At 35.6% G+C, this 16,828-nt stretch overlaps 1 protein-coding gene across 2 annotated transcripts in view; it reads right to left on the bottom strand.

The window, feature by feature from the left end:
• The window catches only part of LOC120531055 (MORN repeat-containing protein 1-like), a 428,485-nt gene that overhangs the window by 62,064 nt on the left and 349,593 nt on the right, over positions 1-16,828 (bottom strand). For both annotated transcript variants that reach the window (XM_039756051.1, XM_039756050.1), the window contains one exon: positions 15,720-15,808. In XM_039756051.1, coding sequence (XP_039611985.1) covers positions 15,720-15,808 — 89 coding nt within the window. The remainder of the gene's footprint in view (positions 1-15,719; positions 15,809-16,828) is intronic.

Below are 16,828 nucleotides of genomic sequence, written 5' to 3' on the forward strand. Positions count from 1 at the left end.
TAAGCATTATTTATCAAGAACTGTGGAATACTGCAATTCAAATATGTACTGTACCTATAGTCCATATTAAATGCACATATAAATGTGAGTATACAAATCAGTTCGTAAGCCATTTACTACCAGATTCTAAACTGTATGATAATATGGGAAATACTGCATTAATTGGTAAAATAGCAATAATAATCCCATTTTTATGAAACCTTTATGTCATAGAAAGGCTAATACGATTGGGGCTGTCACCGTTTACAGATTCACCTAGGGCAGCCAAAATGCTAAAGCTGCCCCTGATAACACAACACTTTATTGAAGGGTGTGTCCTATGTGTGTATATGGGACATTCCAGGAGTGTGGTTACAGAGTTTTAAAATCAGTTGTACTTTGCCTTCATTAATTTGTCTGTTCACACAAAAGAAAGATTCAACAATTACAGATAGGGGGCCCACTGTGTTTTTGATTTTAGGATTGGACTTTTTCTGTGTATATAATGACTATGAATTTGATTTGGCCTTTTGTTTGGTTGCAAGTGTTCAGTCCCATAGTGTCACAATATCTGGCATACTTAGAACTGCATATGTAGCCTGAGAATGGGAGTAACAATGTGTTGGACCAGGAAACCTGCTGTGTTCAAATACAGAATGGCGGCGAATCGATTGTCACTACAGCATTGCGTACATTGTGTGCATTTATACTCCACAACAAACAACTATGAGATGGTGAAACTGAGGTTGGCAGTTGAGTTTGGAGGCAGTAGCCCTAGTGTGCTAACCATCCCAAGAACAAACACAAAATTCGACATGAGCAGTACTGTATTGCAAGTGAAGGGAGCAGGTAGGCCCAGGAGTGTGCATACTGATGCTAACACAGCTCTTGTGGCGAATATCTTTCAAAGTTACCCTGAGAAGTCGAAATCACAGCGCTGCATGTCCAAATAGCTGAACATTTCCCCCACAATGCTGCAGAGAATAATGAAGGAGTTGAACTTAAAGCTGTATCATCCGCGTTTGGTCAGTGCTCTCAATGAGGATGATCCAGACAGGCGCATGCACTTCGCAGACATGTGGCTGGGAATGCTGCTGGAAAATCCAGGTTTGACAGAGCATGTCATTTGGACAGATGAGGCAAAATTTCACTTTTCCGGCAGTGTTAACTGGCACAATTGCATGTACTGGTGGGGAGAAAACCATCATGTGACCATTGATATTGATGACAAAAGTCCTGGTGTCATAGTATGGGTCGGCATCTGTTATAATGGTTTGACTGGCTCATTCTTTTTCAACAACACCGTTACCAGAGAAAATTACGTGCAGTTGCTTACCGGTACTGTGTATCCTTCATTGTCTGCACGACCGGACATTGATGATCTGTGGTAGCAGCAAGATGGGGCACTGCCACACTACACTATACCAGTGCAACAGTGGTTGAATGAAACATTCACACAACGCTGGGTTGGCCGATGCAGGCCTGTGGAATGGCTGGCTCAGTCTCCCGATTTCACCCCACAAGACTTTTTCCAGTGGGGTTATCTAAAAGACAAGGTGTATCAATATCACATCCACAATGTGGCTGAGCTACGTGCAGCTATCACAGAAGAATTTCAGGTGATACCAGTACAGATGAGCCAAGCCGCCTGTGACAACTTTGCTCTTTGTCTTCAGGCATGTATCGATCTGGATGGTGCATTGGTGGACCACGCCATAGAGAACAGGGGATGAAAAAACATTGAAGGTTCTTAATGTTCCATTTTGCTACTTGATAATAAATAACATTGGTAGTTTCCTAAAAAATAATGCCTTTTCAATCATATACATAAATATATATAAACTGAATGACTGAAAAATCAGTTTTCTTGGCTTGATTTTTTCATTAGGAAATAAAACTGCTTTGGTAAATTACAATCTTAAAAGTACCAAGTCAGATCACTGTTTATTTCCTGAAACCTGTCTTAATAAACAGTTTCCTAAGTCAAGATTCCATTGGACGTTTTCTTACTGTATTTTTGTAAATTTGCAATTTGTAAAGACATAATCACTCTCATCCCGTCTTCTGAGAAGAACAGTGTATAAGAATAAACTAAATTGAATTTAATTTGAAATAAATAGAGAACTAGGGCAGATGAATGTTTGTAATTTCACAGAAAATACAGTGGTAATTGGAGGAGGCAATTACATTTAATGAAGGAAATGCATCAATACATATGTAACTAAAGTGACTAAGAAAAGAATACACCAATTTAAAGGTGTACATTTGGAATTTGGATACAGTAAAGTTGACATAGTCCTTTTCTTTGTGTAGTGAGATGTATCTTCAAAATAAATGAACAAATTCAGAACATGTGGGATACCCAAGGGACCATTTTTTTAAAAAACATCAGAATGCCCTATAATGAGATACTGCAGCAAGAGTGACATCACAAACTGAAATATTTAATTAAATTTATTTTTATTCAAAGCACTTCCTATTTATAAGAAATGAGCTCTGCACACACTAGTTTAAGCTGGAGAGAGCTTTGGCCATTTCCTTGATCGAAACAGATCAGAGGAGAGATAGGAAGTCCTGATGAGATCCACATCTCCTGCTGCTAATCACTGGGGCTGTTGGTTAGAGAAAGGAATTATTCGTCAGTAATACTTAAAAGACAAATACAGCATATGTAAGCAGGATCCTAATATTCTTGAGACAATTGTTCAAGAGTTACTCTTGCTTTTAGTTACTCGTGCCTTTGGAATTTCTCATGTTTTCAGTCTTTTATATATGTATCTCTTTTATATATGTATCTCTTTCCATCTTGCCCACTTTGCTAGAGGACATCTGCTAAAGTATGTTCTTGTCTGCTCACTTTCTTACCATCTTTACTCAATCTATGTTCTAAACCTTGCTTTAAAACTTTGTTACAGTATTCTCAGGCCCCGCACCTTATACATTTTAGAAATCCAAACTCATCTTTCTAAATAACCTGCTGACATGCTTTGTGTTATTCAGGTACCTCAGTCAGAGATAGCAGCATTGGAGAAGATTGTTCCATAGGTCACCAGAAGTATACTTAATCTGTGATTGTATACCACGACAGAAACAGTGTGTGCATATTAAAAGCAATTGATATGCTAATACTACTGCTAAAACTGATCTAGTCATTGTGAATGAATTTGTAAATAAACTTTTCTAATTACTGGGCATGAATTTTAGCTGAAATACAATATAGGTCACAGCAGGTAACAGTAATAACAGCCATGTTTGGAGCATTTTTATTAGGGAGTCTGGACTAGGCTTCTTAGAGATTATTAATAAGAATTTATGGCGAGTACCTCCAGAATTAATAGTTTTCATACCTGTGCTTTAAGTAAATAACTCATTGGAAGATACTGGACCATGTTGTGGCTACACAGTCTGACAGACAGGACTAGCATAAAAGGTATACTGTATATATTTAATTAGGTGATAGGATAAGGATAGAAGAAAAATGTATGAATTAAAATATTACCACCACGGTTCAGTGGTAAGTGCAACAGCCTCATAGCTCCATTAGACTGAGTTCATATTCCAGACTCATCACCGTGTATGTCTACAGTATACAACCTCCAGAAGACAGCTTTACACCACAAAACAATATATTCTCACCAAAGGTTTGAAGTTCAATCACAAAGGCGCCTCCAACTTGAACTTCCTAGGCTCCTTGGAACATATTGTACGAAAAGAAAAGATACCAGCACACAATGCACAAGAAATAAAATGTGTTATGACCAGACATGCAAGACATCTGAAGGTATATATTTCTGTAAATGAACAGAGGGCTTTAAAGATTGCTACAAAATGACAACAGCAGTGTTATGCCAGCCAACAAAGTAGGTGCAACAGTCATATTAGACAAAGAACAACATGTCACTGCAATAGAAGAAATGCTCTCTAACACCACCACTTATAAACAACTAACCAACTAAATCCATCTTTAACAGAGTAAACACTACTCTGAATAAGCTCTGTAATAACAACCACCTAAAATTACAGGATTATTATAAAATGAAATCCAATGATGCAAACAGCCCTGAATTCTATGGCCTCAAAAAAATCCATAAAATCCCTCTAAAATTCAGACTTGTGGTCAGCCTAACAGGTGGGCCAACGTTCTTACATGAAAAGATTTTTTCAAATGCTCAGACATTTAACATACAATATTCTGTTAATATCATCGAGGTGGCACTGCAGCATCTCCCAAAAGAGTTCAGAAAACTCACAATATGAAGAAGAAGAAAAGCATGATTCGGCTTCTGATTCATAATTGTGCTGCCCACAACATCCTTTCATATTTAGATAATGTTCGTGTTGAATTCTTCCCACCCAATTGCACAGCAGTGCTTCAGCCATTGGATTTGGGCATCATTCGCACCCTGAAAGTGTATTATCGCAAGGAAATGATGAGAAAAATTCTTGTCAGCATAACTTGTAGACAGGAGGAGATTAAAATTAACACGAAAGAAGCTACCGAAATGATTGCAAACGCCTGGACGCAACTTAAAGTACGCACTATAGCGACAAATATAGAATCTCATTACTACGAAATTTTCATTACAACAAAATATTTTTTAGGTCCCTGGCAGATCGTTGTAATGGAATATTACTTGTAATTTCACTACAGGCATACAGGCACTATTGGGCACCCCACCTTTACCCACTCTGCAGATTCAGCATCCAGCCAGACTGTAGGAGTGTTGGAGCAGCCTGAGGAGGAAAATCTGAGGCATTAAAGTCAAGGCGGAATATCCTGAGGTTGTCACAAAACCACTGAAAAGTCTTCCATTGTCCCCAGATGGGACTATCTGGTTGCAGGAAAACAAGCTGAAGGATCCCAATGATTCTGCATTATGATAAGTTGTATAATTTCTATTACAATATTATAACTTAATAATAATAGAAATGTAATATAAATTGTGTATAAAACTGCCCTACGAACCTGCCCCGAATCCCAAACCGGTCCTTGGAAAAATTAGCTTCTATAAAAGCGGTCCTTGGTATCAAAAAGCTTGGGGACCACTGGTTTACAGCATACCATGTGATTCATGCTCAGCTGTATACATGGGACAAACTTCAAAAACACTCGCAACACATATAGAGGAAAATCTCAATGCTGTCAGAAGGAAGGACCCACGTTCTCTGATGTATGCACATACAAGTTCCACCAGACACACATTTAACTGAGACACAGTGCTAGTAAAATTTAAGGCTAATACTAAAAGTGCCAGAGAACTGGCTAAAATATGGCTATCCAATGAAAACGCCATCGTCAGATATAAATACATAATAAATAAGACTTTATGACCAACAAGGTCTGAACCTCACCTTATTATCTCCCCACCCCCTCCTTATACTCACGTACACCCCCGTCCCTTTTGATATATATTGCTTGGATTCCTGTTTGTCTAATCATTTTCCTCTGATGATGACCCCTGGTAGCTTAGGAATAAAAAACTATTTTAAGATACGTGATTCATTTTCTCAGTTTGTGGATTTCCACGTACAAATGATTACAGTATATACATTTTGCATGTGCCCACATTGCAGGGATGCCCATGTTTGAGTGCTGGTGTTTGAATAACTGCCTACTGAAGACAGAGAACTGTGTGTGGGTTTGGGTTATACCTTTTGTTCCAAGATACTGAGATAGGCCCCAGCTTCCCATAATTCTAAACTTAAGTAAGCAACTTCTGAAAATGGATGAATGGACAACATTATTAGTTGCTTTTAGTTGATGGAAATAACACTCCTTTCATTTTTAATAGCAGAAATTGTGGTTAATGTTTCATTCCTGTATAAACTTAGCATAGTTGCTTATGTAAAATAACATCTGATTCTATTTTGGTGTAGCTGGAATTCTTCTTACAGTTGTCTAAAATAATTCAGGTTAGCTTTTGCTACAGAAATGTGACTTTCTTTTTTTATTTCTTTTTAATTTCAAGTGCATAGACCCTCCTACCTCTCCTTTACTCACAATCTAAGATTAAAAAAGTCAGAAAATATAAAATACATAAAAAAAAGGTATATAAAATACTCTGAGGATTCAAAGTGAAGAGCTGTATCTAGGAGAGCTTTCTATACTTTGTAAAATAGCCGAGTTGACCTATGTTGAGCAAATTTTATGTTTTTCAGTTTCAAGAAGGATCTATTGGGACCCCAAAGGGCATTAGCCAGTGTTCAAATTCTTAGACAAAGCAAGAACATATAGCTAAGGGATTCTGCTGCCTGCCTCTATCTCCAACAAGTTGGGTCTGATCCAGAATATGGGATCTTGTAAAGATAAACAGAGTGTATTATTTTAAATTGTATGAATCCTTGCGTAGCACACAAGAAATTATGCTTTTGAAAGTGGCTTCCCACTCACTATGTGTGATAATAACAGTTTGCCCAGCACACCTAAGGGTAAGCTATCTTGTAGGTGCTAATATACTTTTGAGAATACCTCTTTATGTATATATTGTTAAGAAGAAATATCTTCATAATAGTCAAAGGTGGAAATTTTGAAAACAGAGGGATATTTCAATTAAAAGATTTAACATTTCCAAGAAATGGAAAAAAATACTTTTGCTGCAATTTGTATTGAATGACAGAAAAGTGCCAAAGTTTAAATTAAGGGAATAAAAAAAATCAAGAATTGTGCATTAGTTATTTTGGAGAAAAATGTCTAAAATTCAAAACATCTTCAGTACTGATACGAAATTCTCACTGGATTTTGAACTACTGATTTTTTTCTACAAATAGGTTTATGTATAAAACAGTATACAGGAAAACATTCACAAAGGAAAACAAATTAGGCTTCCTTTATTTAGTAATTCATGCAGGTAAAAGACTAAGTAATATGTAGCTCATTCCAGAATCCCAGAATCTGAGTGCTTATAAAAGTGTTGAACAACTTGCATTCTGATAACTTCAAACTTCATGCCTTTCATGATCTGAAGCAATTATTGCATTTCCAGGTAGGATGATTACTTATTCCATATAAAACAAGGCATGTCTTCATCTAAAGATTTAATTATACAACATACTCCTACACAGTTCCAGTGCTAGGTAATTTTGCGCCCTAGGCCAAGCTTATTAGTATACAACTGACTGTTCCATAGCTAACCTTTGCGACTGGGTAACCCACCCCATCCTCCCCTCTCAACTTTTAATCTGTGCCCTAAGCAAATGCCTAATTTGCCTTAGTGGTGGTGCTGGCTCTGCTCCTCCTCCTCTTAAATCCTATATCTCACTCAAATTTGAATAATCAACTAAAATTAAGTGGAATGTCCACATCAGCTATATGGACAACACTGGCATTCAAGGAAACCTTTTGTTTTCAGTGCCCCCAAAACCATCAAACTGTACAGACAAGTAGAGAGTGTCTCAAAAGTGTTGGCAAAATGATGAGGTGAAAGAGAGCAACCATTCCACTATGACCTACAGTAGAGCAAAGAACTTTTAAGTAAACCTTATTAACTAGAATTAAATAATTTTATACAGCCCATTATTTTAGTGCAAAATCCAAAAACACAAAGTATTGCAAAAAGCCAGTTCCACTAATCTCTGTCAAAAGCCTTTGCGGCATGTAGGAATAATTGAACCTCCAGCATGATGGACTATATAAGGTAAGGTAGAAAAGATACTGTATATGCCACATTGATCAGAACACATAAATTAAATAAAGAGTGTCTTCCCTTGACAAATCTTCACTGATTCTATGAAATGAAAGAAAGCACTAGATATCCCAGATTTAGATAAACTAAGTTAGATGAGGATGAGTGATCTATTAATAGATTTATCAAAGTGTCTGCATCAATACCTGAGTATATTAATCTGAAATTATGCAAGCAGCTACTATGACTACATTATGGACTTTTCAAAGTTATCCTGCAAAACATCTATGAACTCAAAAATCCTTTCTACAGCATATAAGTCAAAAGACATTACTTCAATTATTTTAATCCCCATTTTTGACCCATCAGTAGGGGGAATGCTCCATCAGTTAATACAACAAACGTGACTTATAGAAGCAAATGGCTACCACATTCTAAGTCAGTAGCTCAACTTACTGCCTAAAAATAGGAAGCTTCAGATATCAGTCATAAACATCAAAAAAAAATCTGCAAACTGGACCTGCATATGACAACTATAATGTGAGAAAACCTGCCAAAAAATCTACCAAGTGGAACTAAATTAACCAGTCTAAGAAAATGTGTAAGACTAAAGTACATTTGCTTCTGTAAAAGAACTAGAAAAGAAATGAATGGACAGAAACTATCGAGAATGAATCATGGTATAGAGGGCATTATATCAGTTTGGCTAACATTAGATAGAATCAATCTGGATGCTAATTGAGCAACATTGGAGTAGTGCAACAGTCTAGCTGTCTATTCCTCACTGAAATTCATACATGGATATCTTCTTCTTCTCCTTCTTTCAGCTGCTCCTGTTAGGGGTTGCCACAGCAGATCATCTTGTTCCATATCTTCCTGTTCCTGCTCTGTCACACCCATTAACTGCATGTCCTCTCTCACCATATCCATAAACCTTCTCTTAGGCCTTCCTTTTTTTCCTCTTGCCTGGCAGCTCTATCTTTAACATCCTTTTCCCAATATACCCAGCATCTCCCAACTGTCCAACCTAAGACCACCCTCTAATGTACTATTTTCTAATCCTGTCCATCCTCATCATACCCAATACAAACCTTAGCATCTTTAACTCTGCCACTTCCAGCTCTGTCTCCTGCTTTCTGGTCAGTGCGACTATCTCCAACCCATATAACAAAACTGGTCTCACTACCATCCTGTAGCTCTTCCCTTTCATTCTTGCTGGTGCCCGTCTGTCACACATTACTCCTGACAATATCCTCCATCCATTCCACCCTGGCTGGACTCTCTTTTCACCTCTCTTCCACAATCCCTATGTGAAACTCATACATGGATATAATGTATAAAATTAGTCTTTAGCCCATATACACTGTCAAATCATTATTAAATCATTACTGATTACTAAACAAAGGTCTATTAACCATTCTTATCATTTTGTAGCTTTGACTAACTTACTAAGATGTACTGCACTGCTGCTGAGACCTGCCTACCACAAGGAGGTGATTCTTCACTTTATAGCCTCACCCTGTTGTCAGTCCAGCCAATCAGCCTCCATTGTGTCTGTTGTGTCATTGCTCTGAATCCAAAAGTCAAACAACTTCAGTGTGAGGCCTCAGGGGCATATGCCTCTTGGTTTTTCATTCACAGCTAATTTTGATTTGGCTTCTATAATAGTCTTATGTCTAGATTTTATATCACTTTGAGTCTAGATTTTTGTGGCAGCTCTCCTTCAGGTTATTGTGTGATTTTGATGATCTGCATTTTAGATGGCAGTATGACTTCTAGTTGTCTAATGCTTTTAATTCTTGTATTGACATTAAGGAGAGTTTTATGCTTTGGTTACGACTTCTCAGGTTTAATTATTCAACCTTTATATATATATACCTTAATAAGTACTGAAGGTCATTTGGTTTTTGAAACATAGAAATTGTGCTTTTATTTCTGCTAACAGTTTTGTATCTAGTTATGGTGACAAATATGCTTTTTAATTTTTGACACACAGCAGTTCACCTTTCAATTGATGGTTTTGCATACATGTTTTACATGTTTTGTAAAGTATTTCTGGCTGTTTACCATTTAGCTACAGTACGTCCATGGGTTAAATGCTTTGGTTTTAGCAATGATTTTCTTGACTTTCGATAACAACCCTATCTAGAGTTTCTTGAACAAATACTTATCTCCCAGTCCAACTACTCCATCATTTCCCTCATGCCAGCAGTCAGCTCAGGACTAAAAAAGCAGGCCGACATTCCAGATAAAGCATCTAGCATAACATCTTCTTGTTTTATAATTCAGGCATACTTTTCCATTTACAGAAATAATTTTATTACCATAATATGACAAGATGGTGGGAAATATTTAAGAAAATTTTCATTTTAACAAGCTCGACAAGGATTTGAGGTGCTAGGTTTTTGATAGTAGTGTGAATTATGGAAGTCTAATCAAGAATTAGGTTCTTAGCCCCTCAACAGTATCTGCATCCAGGTAGGTATTGCTGGTTTGTGCCTCTAAAGCTTTTAATGTAAGTCAAAACAGACATTACTATTTATCACACAGCTTGGTAACTTATGATTTCCATTTTCTATATATTTATAAATTTGTATCTGAAGAAATATTTTTTGAAGGCACACATAAAATTCAGTGGTGAGTCTGCTGTAATTCCTAAGTGTCCTTCATATTTATTCACATTATACTCAATCTGTCAAATGCTGCAAGTGCCTGAGCCAGAATTTTGTGTAGGTCCATCTAGAATGATTTTTTTGACCACAGGGAATCTGTCATTTCATACAGTTAGTGTCACTTTCAAAATTCACAAACTTGTTTGTTACCTTTTCATCTGGATTATTTACATAAATAAGAAAGATGACTCCATCATTAATGGATTCTGATAGATACTATTTTTAATATCTCTTATTTCAGAAACAAGCTGTTGCATCATACTTTCTGTGCTTGAGTATCCACCAATTTGCACATTGTGACTTGAACTTACTTTTCATTTAACAATATACCCTCTCCTATGAAATCTTATTAAATGATATTTGAAAAAAAAAAAACAAAAAAAAAAACAGTAGTATGTGCCCCTCGGACCAAATCATTTTGTTTTTTCTTCAAAGGATTATGGCATAGTGGTGAAAAATACCCCTCCCCCAACCAGTCAAAACCCATATTGACTGTTTACTAGTACACATTTACTTAACATGTATTGTTCTATCTTTTCTAAGTGACTTACTGGCTTATAATTACTAATGTCAGTCTGATCATCTTTTAGAACTTTCAGTCTTTAGGAACTTACTCCGTGTACAATGATTTCGAAAATTATGTGTTAAGACTTTATATACAGTACAGACACCAACTTCCTACAGAGTTCTTCAGTATTTTCTACATAATGGAAGAGTTTGAATGCCCAAAGTGCATATAATAGCTTGAACCAGGAGATGAAAGCTCAAGTTCAAGGGAAAATTTGTAATACTTGCTATAACAAATTTAATAACATAATTTTAACGACTTAAATAATATCTGCAGCATGACATTACACAAAGCAAGCTTACAACATGGATAAAGTTGTGAAAATCAAGTCTAAGAATGGTAGTATCCAAGAGGAAGCAAAGAGAAATTAGTGTCCTAAAAATGAAAATAAATTCTAATAGCATGAAGAAAAACTAAACCAAAAAAAATGAGTATCCCAGAAAAATGCTAAAGGTAGAAAATACAGAATTCATAATATTCTGCAAATGTATCTACCCTCTGGTGATTTGAATTTAGCCTTTTTAATCATACTTTCACTTCTTTTATTGTAATCTCCAAAACATTCAGGATCTCAGTAATATTTCTTGCAGCTATTAGGAAGATAGTGGCTTCTTCAAGTGACAACATGAGGAAATATAGATTTAGAATATTTGTTACTTTTACATAGTTTTAATTTTTATTGCTATTATTAATACTCTTCATCTCTTTGTAGATAATTCTATTAATACTAAAGAGAAAGCTTTCTTCAATGCAGAGATTTTAGGTAAATATGCTATCTAAATTTCCAAGAGGGGATGAATGAAGCATCCATCTATCTATCTAACTATTTACCTACATGGCGGAGAAAGATTTAAATCACAACAAAGCAGATTCCACTGACTGAGAAAAGTACTTTGAAAGGGGCAGAAGTCTTAGGGGAAAACTGCTTCCTGACTCTGCTTATTGATATCATGTAAACAGATTTTGCTTCCTTTGCAGTTGACAAGTTCTGTGATAGAACAAATAAGCATCAGTTTTTCCTTGTGATATCTTTAACAGAGAGCCTTTTTGGGGAAGAACTCTTTTGTTAGCTGCCATTATATGGATGCTACATTGACAACATAATTTTGATTAACTGTTCTAGTTTTGAGGAAACAGTAATGGGTTAAATGTGGGCAAAATTGTGTCTTTTGTAACTGATGGAGTTCTGGCCATACTTGGACCACTTAACAAAACAGTAAACAGGCTGTCACTATAAATACAATAGTTGTATTTTTACTGTAATTATGACACATCATTTCATTACTATGTGGCAACCTATGGAGGGAAATGAAAGAAAACTTTATTTCCAGGTTCACTTTGTAACACCAAATGTCTGCAGCATGTCACATCTTGCCAAAGATAGAAAAGTTAAATCTACTATTATAATAACAAACTTTGCCATGGGTATAGATGTTTCCTGGTCTACAATGTTTTTACCACCATTGCTGGTTGAGATTTACCTTTAGTTTGAATTCCTGGATGTTTAAAATCTGACTTGCTCAAAGAAAAACATAAAAAATAAGTACCAATGAATCCTGGGAACTGCGAAATACAAACACAGAGTAAGTGTCACTGCAGTATTATTGCACAAAATGTTCCTATTAGTACATATGTGAGTTGTTATTGTCTTGAATAACTGTCTTGAAAAGTGATGAAAGAAAATCTTTTCAATGGTCATCTTGACCTGTAACTTTGTATTACTTGAACAGAATGCCAACCCAATTACTTAGCCCATTGATCACAAAATAAATTCCTAATGTGTCCACAATTAATAATAATAATAATAATAACTTTTTAATAGATATCTCAGTGCCGTCGGACTATAACATTAGATCAAAAGAAGGGCATAAATTAGAGCACAATCATCAGCTCCAAAATGAGGTTAAAAGCCTTTGGAAAACAGATGCAGAAGTAGACCCTATCAACATAGGTGCTACTGGGTCATTGCTAAATCCATCTATACTGAAAAGATCTTGCACAACAACAACATCTCTATTTTACAAAAATAAGCACCGATATTCACAGTCTCCATTGTCAGTAAAGTCCTTGGTACAGTTAGAAGTAATTAATACCAGAGGTCTCTTGAGTGGGCACAGCTTTCATATCACCTGAAAGGCTGTGAAATCTAAAGAAGTGAATTATAATGATAATAATAATAATAATAACAATTTTATTATTATTATTTTTATTAACAAAAACATGTCAGTATAATACTGTCTTATAGCCTATTTTTGAATACATCCTGAAATCAAAAGTTATCATACCCACTTTGCTATAGTTTTTCAACATAAATTACTTTATCACATTGCATCATCTCCAATCCATTTTTACCGGCAAGAGAAGCAATTGCAATAGCAGAGCTAAACACAAAAGTCTGCCTTATACTCAAGCAACGGTCCCAAGCTCCACATGATACTGTGGAATTCATGGTCATACACAGATGCACTTTTAAATAGATGGAAAAAAAATACATAAATAAACTGAGAAAATCTCCTTTATGACTCATTATATCACTAGTAATAATCTAGAAGTATTATTTCTTCAAGCTATCATATTTTTTATAAAGAGTGAACTATTAAAGATGATGTATTTAGATAGAATGGCTAAATTATAATGTTTTGTTTTAAAGTCTTATATTGTTTAAAATACTAAATTAATACCTAAAATAAAATATCAAGTTATTAAATGAGGTTTGAGAAAGATGGAGATATAAATGAAGTGCATTCTCTCCTAGTATTAGGATAAATGCATTTCCAGTACAAGACACTATAAAAAATCAAAACTGCGTGCAGCACAGAAGCTTCCTTGCTTGTAGCCTAATTTTATTTAAGCAGCAATGAAAAACAGCTCTCACTTGTGACACAATGGAGGTTGATTGGCTGGACTGTGAAAAGAGACAGGTGCGCCCTCACAGGAAGGATTCCACAAAGAGATCAGAGTAAATGAGGAGCTGTTAGCATCAAATCTCTCCGGGAAAATGGAGCACACATTCCACCTCCATTTGCTGTATAATTAAGTTAATAACAAGTGTTCTTATTCCGGGAGTGTGGCGTTCTTTCCTATCTGCACCTGCCCAGCTTGAAGCTTGGTGCCAGCTGCGCGTGCTTGGGCTTCTGAACAGTGAGCAGACCTTTGCCTAGTGGCTGAGGTCAAAAATAAAGTCAAGCGCTCTATTAATTGAGGTTAGATAAAATTAAATGGGGGTGGGGAGGACCTGTGCCACACAACATGTTTATGTTATATCACGGCACTTTAAATAAAGTATGGAAAAGAGAAGTTTTGGGGTAAGATGGATCGAAATGATACTGCAGTTTTTTGATAGCCATTTGCAAAATGCAGTTTTATACAATTAATTAAACAAAGCTCTGACAGTTTTTCATTCTTTCCCAGGATAAAACAATTTTCAATAATGTTCATGAGGAATAACTTTTTTTTTTTGTAAAATATTAGTAGAACAAACAAGGTACAAAGGAAGATTGGTAGCTTCAGAACTTAAGACTCTAAGGGACTTTGCTTGAAGTTCCTGATATGACTCTGATTCCAACAAGTTATACCACTGCAGAAGGTCTATAGAATGGGAAGACCATGTTTCAGTAGATGTTAGTCATGACAGAAGATGTACTGCACAGATTTTTTTTACGGAATCTTGACAATACTGCAGTGCAACTGAATGTGAACATGCCACTTTCACCATTAACTATCAAATTGTGCCTAACAACAGCAACTGCTACTAGAACTGAAGCAAACTACATTTCTTTCATACCAAGAGGCATCTAGAGTAAACAGAGTATAATATTAGAGTAAACATAAAGACACAAGTTGTTTCCATAAAAACAGACACGGTGGCTGTATCTGTGTGATGCTGAGGCCTTAATGGTCATTCAAAGCACAGATTAAAAGAATGTATAATGCAATTACTGGTGTATGAAGGATAACAATGAAATATGAGCACAATCTCAGGCACAAACATGATGGAAATAGAGAAACAAAACTCTTGATTTCTCAATGGCAGAATTAAAAAATACTACTTTTTCTGAATTACCCGGGAAATGCATAATACACTGAATATACTCTCATTTTTACCTTTAATATTCTTCTCCTTGTGACCTTCAACAAACCCAGCACATTTCAAGTTAAAGAAACTACAAAAGAATAAGTGGGCAAGCTGGATGTATATATAGTATATTTCATCTCGATTCTCCCTTTTTAACATTTTCTTTATATACAGTCGATACTTTAAATATATGACTTCAAATTTAACATACATCATGTGTTTCTACTAATATGTATTCTTTTAAGCTGTACCTCTTGTCCAACTTAATGGATCCTAATGGATTCCCACTGCACTATAATTGAGCTCAGGATAAAATATAATATAGTAATAAAATCAAGTAGAAGAACAAAAAGGAGAAGACTCAAAGACATTGATCCTTGTTGGAGCTAGGAAATTCAAACTCTAATGTTGCACGTGGCTTGAACGTGAATTCTTGAAGACTGAAATTTCTTTCTTTTGCATGAATTTTGTGTAAACTTCATAATGCAAACTATGAAACTCACTATGATGTGAAACAAAGTCCTTAAGAATAATCACACTCCATTCTGATCCCAATGTGTTAATAAGCTTGTTTAGGAAGTCTGCTGCAAAGTAGAAAAGTTTGAAGTGGCTTTATTTTGTAAATTGCAGAATCTTTGAGGATTAATTAAGATGTTAAAAATCCAAAACTCCACAATTCCATGTGGAGAACCTATGGGGTTAAAGAAAGGATTAGACTTGCTTCTGTATTCCAAAACAATTGCTTAAACCAATGTATCAGCCACTTGAACTTGCACTAAAGAGAGTTACTTTTTTTTTCTTACCGAGTATCACCATTCTTCTCTTGCAACGCAGTAATCTTTTCTGTTTTGTCTAAATGTGTTTTGCCAGGTTGTCTTTTAGAGAGTTTATTCTGTAATTAAAACAAACATCAAAATAAATTTAGCAAAAGAAAGTATTTTCAAATGAACAACATTTGCCCCATTGTGTAAGGTTTTAAAGTTTAATAAAAAAAAAGGTTAGCCTTTCTTCCAAAAGAAGCGAAATGTTAAGGATACATAGTGTAAACACCCAGAAGATGAGTTTAAAGCTGAATGATACACACATACACAAACTTGTGTAGACCACTGCAGCTGCACACATTTGAGAAGTATTTCAGTTTGCTACGGTATCTTTCTGTTGTTTTGACTATATCATCTTCATAGATAGAGGGCATAACAATAGTAAAAAGAGTTTAGATAAGCATTGCGGTCTAGGTATATACTATGTGTTAAAATGCTGCAGCTATATTCTGGCATGGCACGTTTGCATTCCCAAATAGACAGTAATGGTAACTTACTTTAGTTAATCGTTTTGATATGCAATCAGAAGGTGGTGCTGTACAGTCTTGTCAGTGCTTTACTGGTGTCATTAAGCAGATTTGCTTTATGTACTGAAATATACATCTCCTGTGGCTCTTTGTTATCAGCTTTCTTAACTGCAGTTTGTGACGAAGTGTGACATACTGTTTATTTCAAATGCATACTTTGCAGTTCATATTTTCACAAGCATAGCTGTCAGTTCTTTCAAGCTTACATTGACTCCTTAAATGTCATTGTAACAACGAATAACAGAGAGCACACACAGCACCTACAACAATAACATATCATTCACGTTTACCCCACGTCCATTGATGTCTTCAAATGTCATTGTATGATCTGATGTTACAGAAAGGTTTTTCACTTGCAACAGGTTATGTATATTTTAAAAATGTGCAATGTTCTGTTTGCAGATGCGATACACATTTATATGGTTTAATGTGGACTTTCTAGGAAACTTTTTCACTGTTCATCATATACAGAAGCTTGCTCTCTGTCTGACCAGTTTACGAAAACCACTTTGCAATTCAAAATCACCATCCTTACTTTGAGAATCACCTTCATGAAGCGTTGGA

This window comes from Polypterus senegalus, chromosome 6, assembly GCF_016835505.1.
Source record: "Polypterus senegalus isolate Bchr_013 chromosome 6, ASM1683550v1, whole genome shotgun sequence".
NCBI lineage: Eukaryota > Metazoa > Chordata > Cladistia > Polypteriformes > Polypteridae > Polypterus > Polypterus senegalus.